This window comes from Sander lucioperca, chromosome 2, assembly GCF_008315115.2.
Source record: "Sander lucioperca isolate FBNREF2018 chromosome 2, SLUC_FBN_1.2, whole genome shotgun sequence".
In the NCBI taxonomy this organism is placed as follows: domain Eukaryota; kingdom Metazoa; phylum Chordata; class Actinopteri; order Perciformes; family Percidae; genus Sander; species Sander lucioperca.
The window spans coordinates 13,553,993-13,567,013 of record NC_050174.1 but is presented as its reverse complement, the minus strand read 5'-3'; the positions used below and the strand labels follow the sequence as shown (position 1 = coordinate 13,567,013).

General features: G+C 39.0%; 1 protein-coding gene across 10 annotated transcripts in view; it reads left to right on the top strand.

Moving 5' to 3' along the window:
• Positions 1 to 502: 502 nt before the first annotated feature.
• ap1b1 (adaptor related protein complex 1 subunit beta 1) overlaps positions 503 to 13,021 on the top strand; it is a 30,303-nt gene continuing 17,784 nt past the window's right edge. For 6 of the 10 annotated variants that reach the window (XM_031308806.2, XM_031308805.2, XM_035993072.1 and 3 more), the window contains exons 1-14: positions 791 to 809; positions 3,289 to 3,349; positions 4,967 to 5,072; positions 5,165 to 5,300; positions 5,925 to 6,170; positions 6,423 to 6,613; positions 6,739 to 6,960; positions 7,135 to 7,255; positions 7,335 to 7,430; positions 8,558 to 8,673; positions 9,834 to 9,999; positions 10,800 to 10,898; positions 12,083 to 12,342; positions 12,498 to 12,705. In XM_031308806.2, coding sequence (XP_031164666.2) covers positions 3,313 to 3,349; positions 4,967 to 5,072; positions 5,165 to 5,300; positions 5,925 to 6,170; positions 6,423 to 6,613; positions 6,739 to 6,960; positions 7,135 to 7,255; positions 7,335 to 7,430; positions 8,558 to 8,673; positions 9,834 to 9,999; positions 10,800 to 10,898; positions 12,083 to 12,342; positions 12,498 to 12,705 — 2,004 coding nt within the window. In that variant the 5' untranslated portion in view covers positions 791 to 809; positions 3,289 to 3,312. Of the gene's footprint in view, positions 745 to 790; positions 810 to 886; positions 1,051 to 3,288; positions 3,350 to 4,966; positions 5,073 to 5,164; positions 5,301 to 5,924; positions 6,171 to 6,422; positions 6,614 to 6,738; positions 6,961 to 7,134; positions 7,256 to 7,334; positions 7,431 to 8,557; positions 8,674 to 9,833; positions 10,000 to 10,799; positions 10,899 to 12,082; positions 12,343 to 12,497; positions 12,706 to 13,021 lie in introns of those variants that run through there. The other 4 variants (XM_035993087.1, XM_031308804.2, XM_031308807.2 and 1 more) reach the window with 3 other exon arrangements.

Sequence of the window (13,021 nt, the reverse complement as noted above, 5' to 3'; positions counted from 1 at the left end):
TATGAATTATCTCTCATTAATTGTTCATATAGAGCATATTTGATTTTGGAGTCGGGGATGCCGTGCAGACGTGCCTGTTTGAGAAAAGCCCAAAATGTGAACGTAGATAATGGCAATAGCCTATTATTCTTCATGCACAATGTGATTTACTAACTTTTGTAATTGAAACATGTTTTGTTGTTGCGTAAGATGTAAGCTACTATGTGTAATCATCCCATTTGACTGCTATCCGATTATCTCGTGCAGATTTTGCTGTCTGAAGTTAAAAAATGCAACAAAACTTAATTGCCCTGAAGAACGGAAATACTGACACAGTTTCCCCTTCAAAATGATGATCTGCCCATATAGCGAGGTGTTGATTAAATGCTATGGTAATTTTAGAGGCAGTTTGTGGTGCTGTTGAGTATCAGAGGTGTTTCTAATATTTAGTCTGGTTTAAATGGATGGACAAAACATAAGAAACACCTCTAATTTTAACACAATGTAAATTAATATATACAAGGCATGGACAAAATATAGGAAACACCTTAGTATCTTAGTACTACTCTTCATGTCGTCAACTTAAGAGGTCAGTGGATATGTTATGCAGCCAACCAAAGTTGTTACATTATCGCCCATAGGTGAAGGTGAACAACCTTCTCTGAATGAAAGCTGACGCTGCTCGTCTGTTTATTTTGTGGAAAGACGGAAGTAAATCAAGGGAGGGATCAGAAGGCCATCACAGCCCCTACTACGCCTGTCACGGTAAGGTGTTTGTGGAGATTTTCTCTCAAAATTCGTTATGTGGCGAGTCTAATTTTAACACCAAGGTACGCTAATTCGTTCGGTAAGGTTTAAACCAGGCAGATAGATTAAGAGCTTAACTATTTAGGCAAAGGCTTCCTTAAGCCTGTACTTAGAAGGTCATGTCTCAGCTGTGCGAGCTAGAGAAGTGGCCATACGCTAGCTGACACTGACAGGCACACTGCACCAGACAGCTAGCTAGCCTTTAGCACCAGTTTCATTCATCTAACTCCTGCAAAGATGCAGGAATGGGCGAATCAATTATGCGTGAGTAATTGGTCGAATAGCATCGTTAATGGCAGAACTATCTGCACTAATTTAACTAACTTAACTTCACATATTTTAATTTTCATCCAACTGAATAATACACTCTCGAACCTGCTATGCTAACGTTAACGTCATGGTAGCCTGATGCTGGCCAGCTAGCGAATCTTTCCTCTACTTTTTGTCTGAGTTAGCAGTAATAACTTAAAGTCAGCTAGTGTGAAATACTCGTATTGTTAGTCTGCAAACTATTTAAGGGCATACAGCAGCGTGAATTATCGTACAAACGTACCGTACCGCAATCGTCTTGTTAGCTAACGTTAGCTAGCTACGTAGTCTGTTGTGTTAACGCATCGTATTTGGTTAGCTTGTGGCTAACAGCCGATCAGTATGAGAATCATAATGTTATTTATTACCAAAGTAAATTTTCAATTGCAAGGAATTTGCCTTGGTGTATGTGGTGCATACAATAAACATTTTAAAAAGGAAATAACGAATAAGGCAAATTACTGCTACAGTCAATAACATAAATACAGAATACATATATTACAATAAAAGTATGTAAAAAGACACTATAACATAGCTAAGAGTCTGAGAGTCTGTTGACAGCTACCTGAAGCTCAATGCATAATGATCAATCTGCTACCTTAGATCTATGAAACGCACTTCATTGTCACTGATGGCAAGTTAACGGTAATAACTGATAGGCCTCTGTCATTCATTTAGATCATTTAGTTAAACAGTTATATTGTAAATATATATTTTGATAGTGTCCTTTACACCTTTTTTATTGTCATATCTATTCTATATTTATGTTCTTGACTGTATCAGTACTTTGCCTTATTGTTTATTCCCTTTTAAAGTATGGTGGTGGCAGTAGCTCAGTCTGTAGGGAGTTGGGAACCGATTCAAGTCCCCATATGGACCAAATTATGGTGGTGGACTGGTAGCTGGAGAGGTGCTATTGAGCAAGGCACTGAACCCCCAACTGCTCGGCGCCTGTCCATCGACAGCTGCAGCCCCCTCACTCTGACATCTCTCCATTAGTGCATGTATAGTTACTGAGCATGTGTGTGTATTTCAGGCCTGTGTGTAATGTGTATTCTAACAACAGAGTGAAAACATTGTAATTTCCCTTGCGGGATTAATAAGTAGTAAGTAAGTCATTTATAAAAGTATACATTATTATTATTATTATTATTAACCAAATACCATCCATCTTCTTCCGCTTATCCGGTAACGGGTCGCGGGGGTAGCAGCTCCAGCATTAACCAAATACACCAAGGTTAATTTGTTGCAAGTGAAAACCTTTTGATAATGCATCTGATTCTGATTCTCTGCTAGCGTCATTGTCCCTGCAAGTTACATTAATTAAATTAAACGGTATTAGGATAACGTTGCATAACAAAGTCAGTCGAATTAATGAAATGCTAATGAAATTATTAGCCACAATTTATAAAAAAAAAAAAAAAAAAAAAAAAAAAGCCATCTGTTGCATTCAGTGTAGAAAACTGCAAGTGACTGCATCAATATTCATATTGTGGTAATGAAGTATCATATTCATGGTATAACAGATTAACATTATAGGCTAATAACAATGCATGATGGCCGCCAGTAAAGAGCATCACAGTTCGCAGCAATTTTGCTGTGTTGTAACCAGAATATAGGCTACTCACTGTATATTTAGGGCAAAACTAAAAGAGCCAAAAGCAACATAGTATGAAGTTTAATGAGTATGTGCTCAAGCCATATGTTTCTTAAATGTGCACAACAATTCAGAAGACAAAAAAATGCAAATGTCAATGTTTTTGAGCAAATTCCGGTTTTAATTTCCCTAGCAGCCTTTTAACTTGAGCACTATTGCTCAAATCTCATAGTAGGAAGTGTTGTTGCATAAATGGGAGAAGATCCTTCGCAGATGCACCAAGATTGGAAATCACCAACAGGAAATACTACATGCTGTAGAAGTTGACTCAGTAAAAGATATCCTGTTGGCCACATACTACATGCTGGCCAACAAGATTCATGTTTAAAGAGGAGATATTAGTGTCTGTTTTCTTAGCAAAATCCATTGTTTTGTTTTGTGATAAGTCCCTGCCATTTGTCCAGGAGAAGACAGGAATTCCTTTTATTTCCCTGTGCTTGCACTTTAGTGTTTCCTGTTGCTCTTGTGATGCTCCAAGTTTCAAGTCAAGGACATTTATCCACAGTAACTTTTCTCACCCACTGTGACGTTTGCAGGAGAATCGACAATTTGGATCCAAGATGACGGACTCCAAGTACTTCACCACTACCAAGAAAGGTCTGATAGCTGATTTGTTAATTAATTTCAATTTAATTGTTTATCCTCAATCAGTGCTAGCAGCCATGCATTATTTTTAAGTAAGTGCTTTGTGGATTTTGTGACACATTCAGCTGTGGTGCTGAATTACATGTTCATATTATCAGGCTATGAAGCCAAAGATGCTTAACCAATTTAAGAATTTAAGTTTTTCCTCAAGACATGCATACTCTGTTGAAGTTTGAATTGTTAAATATATTACCAATACATAATTGACCTAGATAGACATTGAAAAATGTAACTAGAGATGTTATCCCCCTGCTTTGTATTGATGTTGTTGCCAAGAACTGACTAGCTCTGGTTATTGTAAATCAGATTAGACATATTGAGCATTAGCTGTCAGAGATTTAACTGTCCTGCTGTGCCTCCTGTTGTATTTATGTGACTCTTCTCACATGACCCAGAACTGTGCATGTTCCCACACATAGGGCTTTGGAAATGCAAACAGATGCTTATGAATGCTAGTCCTTCTGTTTGTTTCTGTTTGCAATTTTCTTTCCCTATGTGCTTTTTCTGTGCATCTACCCAATGTTGCTGTGTTCAGTCTGTTGCTAACATCTTAAAGGAGATTGGGAGTGATTAGCGGTTTACAATGTCTGGGAAACTTAAAGTAGGTAGACTCAAATTTAAGCCCAAAATTGACAGTGTTCTGACAGTGTATGTTTAGTCTAATTCCTTCAGATAGACACGTCACGACAAAATGCACTGAAATGTAAACTAATTAAAGTTTAATCTCTTTCAGTTTTGAACAAAGTAACAAAAATCTAAAATGATTGGTATCTCCACTTTTATAGCAATCAGCATGTGACCATTTAATGATAGTAATAAGAATATTTTTCTGTTGAGATATATATATATATATATATATATATATATATATATATATATATATATATATATATATATATATATAAAAAATCTATCTATACCACAATACAAATGTATGCAGAATTTCATGTAATCAAATTTATATTTAGTTCATTGAGCTGTGTTCCAACTGGCACGCACTACGTGTGACAAAGCACACACACATAAAACAAGAACTTCAATAACAAATTTTGTTTTGACAGCTGATAAAAGATCATATTGAATAATCGCCCAGCCCTACTCATCAGGTAACATGACGTCAGGTAACATGACTTGTGCACTCTCATTTGCCACGTTATTGGAGCTGTAAGTCTGCTGCTGCTCAGCTACTAAGGCCAAATGAGCACGCCCTGCGGCAGCTTTGTAATAAAAGCTTTCTATCACTGGACCACTAGAAGTCTTTCTTTTGGCTATTGCAAGGAAAGAATGGTAGAAGAAGCCATAGTGAGCTGCTTACACAAACAATGCAGACCCATCATCTGCATCCTCATCTTTTACCTTGCAATTGTATAAAAAAAATCACTCATGCGCTCTATATCAGGATGGTTGCTTGCAGCAAGTGCACCGAAACCCCTGACAACCAATACCACCCACCATTATCAGAAACTGGTGGAAAAGAGGTCAATGCTGCACAGTAGTCCTTTCCACCCTCCACATCACAAATGGATTACATGATGATGTGTGACTTCCTTTTTTCTCTTGTGTGTACAGGGGAGATCTTTGAGCTCAAGGCAGAGCTGAACAGTGATAAGAAAGAGAAGAAGAAGGAGGCTGTGAAGAAGGTCATTGCATCCATGACAGTTGGCAAGGATGTCAGGTGAGCCAGGGGAACTGATGCCCCACTGCAATCACTGTAACAATTCACCCTCCTTGAGTCAGTGGTCACATAATGCCTTGTCCTTTCTTCAGCGCTCTGTTCCCAGATGTTGTGAACTGCATGCAGACGGACAACCTGGAACTGAAAAAGCTGGTCTACCTCTACCTGATGAACTATGCCAAGAGTCAGCCAGACATGGCTATCATGGCTGTTAACACTTTTGTAAAGGTAAAGCTCAACCTGTCATAAATATGTGAAAACTATATTAAATTATCTAGTCATAATGTAATGTATCATTCAAGGGCAGTAATCCCTAGAATTGGAGCTTGCAGGATGCATTGCTTTAAAAAAGTTTTTGCAGTTATTGAGTTCTTGCACAACCTAAAAGTTTAGTATTAAAAAAAGGGAATCTTAAATTAAGTGGGAACATGTTAAAACTAATTTTAGGATTGTATTAGAATTTGGACAAACTGTCCAAAAAAAACCAGGAAGTTTCGGACTGTGCTCATGTTATATACAGGGGTATAGGAATGTTTGCATAGCACTTTATGATTGGGAGGATACATATTCTCTTGCTAATTTGAACCTACTCATGCATGTTGTTTTGGGCTACACTTCTCTGTACATCTGTGTAAAGTGACTTACCATTATCTCTCTGAATTCAATTAGATGAATTGATTTTTCCTCCTTTACTTTAGAATCGACACCTCCAATATACGATTTAATTCTTTACAGAATGATAATGCAAATAAATGTTAGATACATTTCAAATGTCTCTCAGATAATGTAGTATGATATAGAAAGAAATCATAAGTTGTGACAAAATGTATGACCTTTGAACAACCCATCTAGGACTGTGAAGACCCTAACCCTCTAATCCGGGCCCTTGCTGTTCGTACAATGGGCTGCATCCGTGTGGACAAGATCACCGAGTACCTCTGTGAGCCACTGAGGAAATGTCTGAAGGATGAAGACCCGTATGTAAGGAAGACAGCCGCTGTGTGTGTTGCAAAGCTCCATGATATCAACGCCCAATTGGTGGAGGACCAAGGCTTCCTGGACACCCTTAAAGACCTCATCTCTGACTCCAACCCCATGGTACGACTCCTTCAGGCAGCCTACTAGCTTGCTATTGAGCCAGTCAGATTTGATTTCTTACTCAGGGTGTTGACACAGCTGGTTACAAGCCCCAGCTCTGTCTTTCACCGATAAGCCCTTTGCCGGCATACAAATTTTCAACATGTTTGCCAAAATTGTGTTAGTACACTGACCTCTCGTTTATATATTAACATAGCTAGGGGTATCTATGTTTCTGTCAGCATTTATCTGTACTCTTTTCTTCATCTTTAGGTTGTAGCAAATGCAGTGGCAGCGCTCTCTGAGATAGCCGAGTCTCACCCCAACAGTAATCTACTGGACCTGAACCCTCAGACTATCAATAAGTTGCTGACAGCTTTAAACGAGTGTACAGAGTGGGGACAGATATTCATTCTTGACTGCCTGGCCAATTACACACCTCGTGATGACCGTGAGTCCCAAAGGTAAGAGAAAGCACTGCCTTCATTAACATCACATGGCAGTTTGCAAATGCACCCAGTAAACCCTGTGTAATTTTCTTCTCTCTCTCTCTCTCTCTCTCTCTCCCAATATCAACAACATCTGCTAGCATCTGTGAGCGTGTCACCCCACGGCTCTCCCACGCCAACTCTGCAGTGGTTTTGTCAGCTGTTAAAGTTTTAATGAAGTTCATGGAGATGCTGCCCAAAGACTTGGACTACTATGGCACCCTGCTGAAGAAGCTTGCCCCGCCTCTGGTCACTCTCCTCTCTGCTGAGCCCGAGTTGCAATATGTGGCTCTTAGAAACATCAACCTCATCGTACAGAGACGGTAAATGTGGGGCGATGACCTACGGAGGTCTCTTTAGTATTCTATGTACTTTGGGAATATCAGGCCCTAATAAAAGTTGCATTTACTGTAGCATAATGCATTTCAGTTGGATTTCTTTTACTGTATTGTATGTTGTATAACAGTCTTTTAACCAATTTTTTATTTATTTTTTAGCCCAGAGATCCTGAAACATGAGATGAAGGTTTTCTTTGTAAAGTATAATGACCCAATCTATGTCAAACTGGAGAAGCTGGACATCATGATTCGCCTAGCATCTCAAGCCAACATTGCCCAGGTAATGCACCCACAGCTGTCATACTTTATTGTTCACAAGATCATCTGAGTGGCACTAATGGTTGTCTGTCTTGCTGTAGGTCCTGGCTGAGCTGAAGGAGTACGCCACTGAGGTGGATGTGGACTTTGTCCGTAAAGCGGTCAGAGCCATTGGCCGCTGTGCCATCAAAGTAGAGGTGGGTGGAGATGATGTCAGACCAGTGTCAGAAATTAAGGGGGGTAAAGGGCAAAAATGCCCCAAGATGTTAAATCCCACATAAAGCCTTCATTTTTTTTTCTCATTCAATTTATTTAATTTTCATCTCTAACACACACGTACTCACACAAACAGCTGTTACATATAAGTGAACTGATAATAGCAATAGTATGCTTTTTATTTACTCATGTTGGCACAAGGTGGTGATTAGTGTGTGTTTTAATCTAGGCTCATTTTACATTAAAAAAACAGCAACTTTATGCACTAATTACTATTTTTTTGTCCCTAAAATGTAAATGTCCCAATGTTTTTTTAGATAGCAGGGGGAAAAGTTGCCGCCCAAATATTTTTTAAATGTCAGACTGTTACCAGATGTTTTGTTAGTCAAACCGTTGTGTCAGCTATGTTGTTCAACATTAAGCATTAGTTTATGTGATTATTCATATTTACTGGTCCTATATTACGGTTTTCATTTCGGACATGTAAGAGTATACAGTACAGCATGGCATTTTTCTCTCATAATTTCAATAGAACATACTTAAAATGAATACTGTTGAAGCCTGGATCGAGTATTTAGTATTTAAGCCTCAAGTTTAATGTATAAATTCACTCAGTTTTTACTAGTAATATTACATTACACAAACATTTCATATAATAAGATACAATATTTCAAAGCCTATAAACTTTCATTTTAAAGTGAAAATCGCATGAATTTCTTTACCCTGAGGGCCCACAGTTAAAAAAAACCAGTTGCAAACTAGTTGTTCCTGGTGATTTTTCCAATACATTGTAAGCCTGGTTTTATGTTTTTAAGCTGCTGATATAACTCTATCTCATTCACCAAGATCGATGGCACGTATATGTGATGAGTTGCATTCAAAGGCAGGAAGGAACAAAGAATAACAGCTTGACACTGCTGGAAAGTATATTACTCAGCAGATTGTTAATATATTTCACAACGTGGAACTTGTTTTCAACTAGTTCCATATTGTGCCATATATTATTTATGCATATTATATGCACACATTTTATATGCATTTGCCTCTACTGTTTTTAATCTGCAGGCATATATCACGACAGATATATTTTTCTCTCTCCATTCATCAGCAATCAGCGGAGCGCTGTGTCAGCACACTGCTAGATCTCATCCAAACCAAGGTCAACTATGTGGTGCAGGAGGCCATTGTGGTTATCAAGGACATCTTCCGCAAGTACCCCAACAAGTAGGTTTCCTCTCAGGCATCAGTGTGGACATTTGCACAAAACACGTGCTTTACTTTAAGCCTGTGCTTTACTTAATGCGTGATACATTCATCGGGACTGGGTGCTTGTGGAAGCTGATATTGCTGTGAGGCTGCTGTTTAGTATCTCAAACTGATAGAGGGGGAAATTGTCATCAGTAACACTGAGAGTGTTTGTAGTGGACAGCACTTAAAACCCTGCCTTGAATGCACCTGGTCAAAGGTCAGGCAGGTTTGGCTGGAGTGTGACTTCTGCTGTTGATCCAACAGAGTGGATTCATGTGCCAGACAGAAACCTCTCCCACACAGCAGTAGACCATCAACGTGGAGTTGTGAGTCTCCAAGGGATCAGCTTCGGAAGGTTCCCAGCTCTGCATTGCTCAAGCCTTTTAGCTATATGAGTCACTACTCTCCTCAAAACTTTGCATATTTATTAATTAGACACCAACTAAATCTTTCTGCCTCGGCATATCTTGTAATAAAAGCGCTATGTAAATAGAATTTGTTGGTTATTATGATGCATTATATGCAGATCAGAAATGCCTCATCCACTGCAGAAATCATTGGCTGGTTGAGCATCTATTAAGCGAAAGATCTACAGATCAAACCAGAGCTAAAAGGGCAGAGAATATTGAATTTACATTTGTCAGGCTGCCAGAACACAAAATAAAGCTAATGTTTATGAATACAAATAAGAGACTTAAGTATTTGAATTTTAACAGCCACTTAATACTTAATATTGAAATATTTTACTTTGAAAACCATGTATCTGAATTTATTTGTTCTGAATTCACTTCTTTGAAATTAAAATGAGATTTCTTGATTTGCAATTTCAAAAGCTGAAATGGAATGTTTTCAATGGTCACAAATTCAGATCCAAAAATTCAAGTTTTAGAATTACAAAAAATAGATTCAGGTTGACCAATCGAATTTGAGCAACCAGAATTTTCTTATTCTGAAACGTTTGCTCTGTGTGTGCTAGATGTGAAAGTAGGCAGTTGTGTGTTAACATGTTTTATAAGCTGGTGATTTATATGTTGGCTGTTTATCTGTTATCATAAATAATTAGATAGAATCTCTCCTAATACATACATCTGCAATATTTGAGTGCATATAATGTTGTTTTACATGACTGTTTCTAGGTATGAGAGTGTGATTGCCACCCTGTGTGAAAACCTGGACTCCCTGGATGAGCCGGAGGCACGTGCCGCCATGATCTGGATTGTGGGAGAGTATGCTGAGCGCATCGACAATGCTGATGAGCTGCTGGAGAGCTTTTTGGAGGGTTTTCATGATGAAAGCACTCAGGTGTGTTTAGGAGAGTGTGGGGAGGTTGTTTTTTTCATTTCCATTTTTAATGGTAGTGGCACTGATAACTTGCTGGCAGTAAGTAGCGCATGGTTTCTGTAGTTGGAAATAATAACAGTCATTTGTAAGCTGCTGCAGAGCAGTGAAAATGGAGGTGACATGCAACATACACATGCAGTACTACTACAGAGAACCAGTCTTTTTTAACTGACAAAAGCTGTGGTACCGTGAGAGAAAGTAAAGAGTCCTACGTGAGTAATATATTTAGTTTTACTGAGACTGACCATGCTTAATATGAAGTAATGGGAATAATGGGAACACTTTGGCACACTTCTGGCTCAGACACACATATTGTGGAGAAGCCAGCCTTCACTCTGGAGAGTGTTCTGCCACAGTTCGTTGTGGTATTACAACAGGCTCTACTTGGTTAGACGGCTCCCCTTAAGCAATAGATCAATTATCATATTATTGTCTTGGAGATGCTTTTCTGGTTATGATTTTGTGCGTAGCAGGAAATGCATTAAAAACATCATAAAATGTTCTCTTTTGTGATGTTTGGTAACAGCAGATTAAACTAGTAGATGGGATATTTACTGTTTAGCAGGGTGTGGCATCCATGGGAAACCTAAGCCCAGGAGTCAAAACTTTGTTTATTTATTATGTGTTCATTGTGGTTCAGTACAGGTCATTGTTAAAAGATCATCGTTAATATGCACCTTGCCACTGTTTTACATTTTTACGCAAAATTGTACTTACACTAGCTGCATTTGTTGTAACGCACTGTATGTGTTCACCTCTAGGTGCAGTTGCAGCTGCTGACAGCAATCGTCAAGTTGTTCCTGAAAAAGCCCACCGAGACCCAGGAGTTAGTGCAGCAGGTGTTAAGCCTGGCCACACAGGTGAGAAAAACAAACACACACATTTTCCCTAACCCTAACCCAAATCATGTCTGTCATATTTGACAATCCTCACTTACTGCCTACTACTCTGAACTTGCTATCCTCAGTCATGGCTTTTGACTTTGCTTTTTATATCTTTTTCAAAGAGTTCACTTTAACCTCATCATTGCAGGAACACTGGAGTATTGTAATGCGATTAAAGATCTGAGCCATGCACTTCTCTTAGTAGTGACTGCAGTGGTTTGAGCTTACTCTCTCTAACACTTGTTGTGTGTTAGTGGTTTTAGGTAGTGAGTTGATTTAAAAAAAATGAAAACATTACTACAACATGTAGTATAATCTTAGCCAAAATTATATCAGTATGTGATATGTCGGAATTTACCCAAATAAAAATCCACCTATTTGTAATATTATCTTTAAAACAGATGCAAAAACTAGCTATAGCATCTCTGCACGTGTGTACGTGTTAATGTTTGAATGCGTAAATAAAACTTGAGCATGATATTTGGTTTTGTTTTTGTTTTAAGAGTAGAAATGTTATCGTGGAAAATCATGAGTTGGTGTGTCTTTATTTTGTCATCCATCATTTATGTACAAGAAGATGACAGAAAACAAGACACACCTCTGTTATAATGCCGTCACACCACTGACAACTATGGTTTCAGAAACAACTATAGAGTTGAGTCAGTGTCTCTTTCTGACACAATGTGATACAATCTGACACAACAAAAGTATTACAGGCCTTACTGTATTACATCAGTTTCTATAGATTTATATGCAGCAATAAACTGGTACCTCTGAATGTGTGAAACAACATTGGCTAAAACAGATGTACAAACAAACATTTTGTTCCTGCGCTTCGCAGGCGGAAAGCTGCAATGGGGAGAAAAAATGTGTCTCATAACTTAAAAGAACCTTATGACAAAATATATATTTTTTATTCACTGAACTCGAATCATTTTAGAGCCTCGCAGGGTATCTGCATTTTCATAATTTCACTGCATACATTAATTTAGGTCTCTTTTTAAATTAGTTAAAACCCTGAAAACCTTTTTTAACTTTGAAGCACTGCTCAGTCTGTCATATTGGAGCCAACACAAAAAGAATCTAACATTAAGTATTTATTAAGCATGCTCCATTAATATATTAATGCTTCATCCTCATTCCATCATCTGTCTCTGCAGGACTCTGATAACCCAGACCTCAGGGACCGGGGCTACATCTACTGGCGTCTGCTCTCGACAGACCCAGTGGCTGCCAAGGAGGTGGTTCTGGCTGAGAAGCCCCTGATCTCTGAGGAGACGGATCTGATTGAGCCCACACTGCTGGAGGAGCTCATCTGCCACATTGGTACTCTGGCCTCTGTCTACCACAAGCCTCCCAGTGCCTTTGTTGAGGGCAGCCGTGGCGTTCAGCACAAGAGACTCCCCGGCAGTGCTGGATCGTAAGTGGTGCACTTTATTTAGTTTATTTTTTTTAACCACTGCAGGCAAAGGGGTTTGTTTACTAAAGTAGATCTAGCTTTAATCAAATAAATGACATAAAATGCATAATCTAAATTAATGTTGCTTCCTTTTTTTCTTGTTTTATTTCTACTAGTGGGGAGAGTGTTGAGAGCCCAGATACAGGTTCTGCTGCTGGAGTTTCTGAGGCACCCCCTGCTGTCATCCCATCTCAGGGAGACCTCCTCGAGGATCTGCTTAATCTGGACCTGACACCTCCTACCACCACCGGACCACCACCACCCGCTTCCTCTGGCATGCAGATGGGTGCTATGGACCTTCTTGGAGGAGGACTGGACAGCTTGGTAGGTCTTCTAAATACTGTTTTGAGTGAAGCTGTCAGCTTAAGATGTGTTATACCAGCCTTACAGAACCTAAGTTCACACTACACAACTTGCTGTCAAGTAATCGGGAATCTTGAAATCGTTGTTGTTTTCACACTACACGACTGACCGGCGACAGACACTACAAGATCTTTCACCAGGAGGAATCCCAGATGAGTATGTCTGGTCTCCAAACTATGTTTTGTCAGGAAAACACACGCGAGAAGTGACACTGGACCTGGACTACTTTCTCTCTTTCTTTCTTTTCCACTCTCCACTGTCAGCTTAACAAACTCAC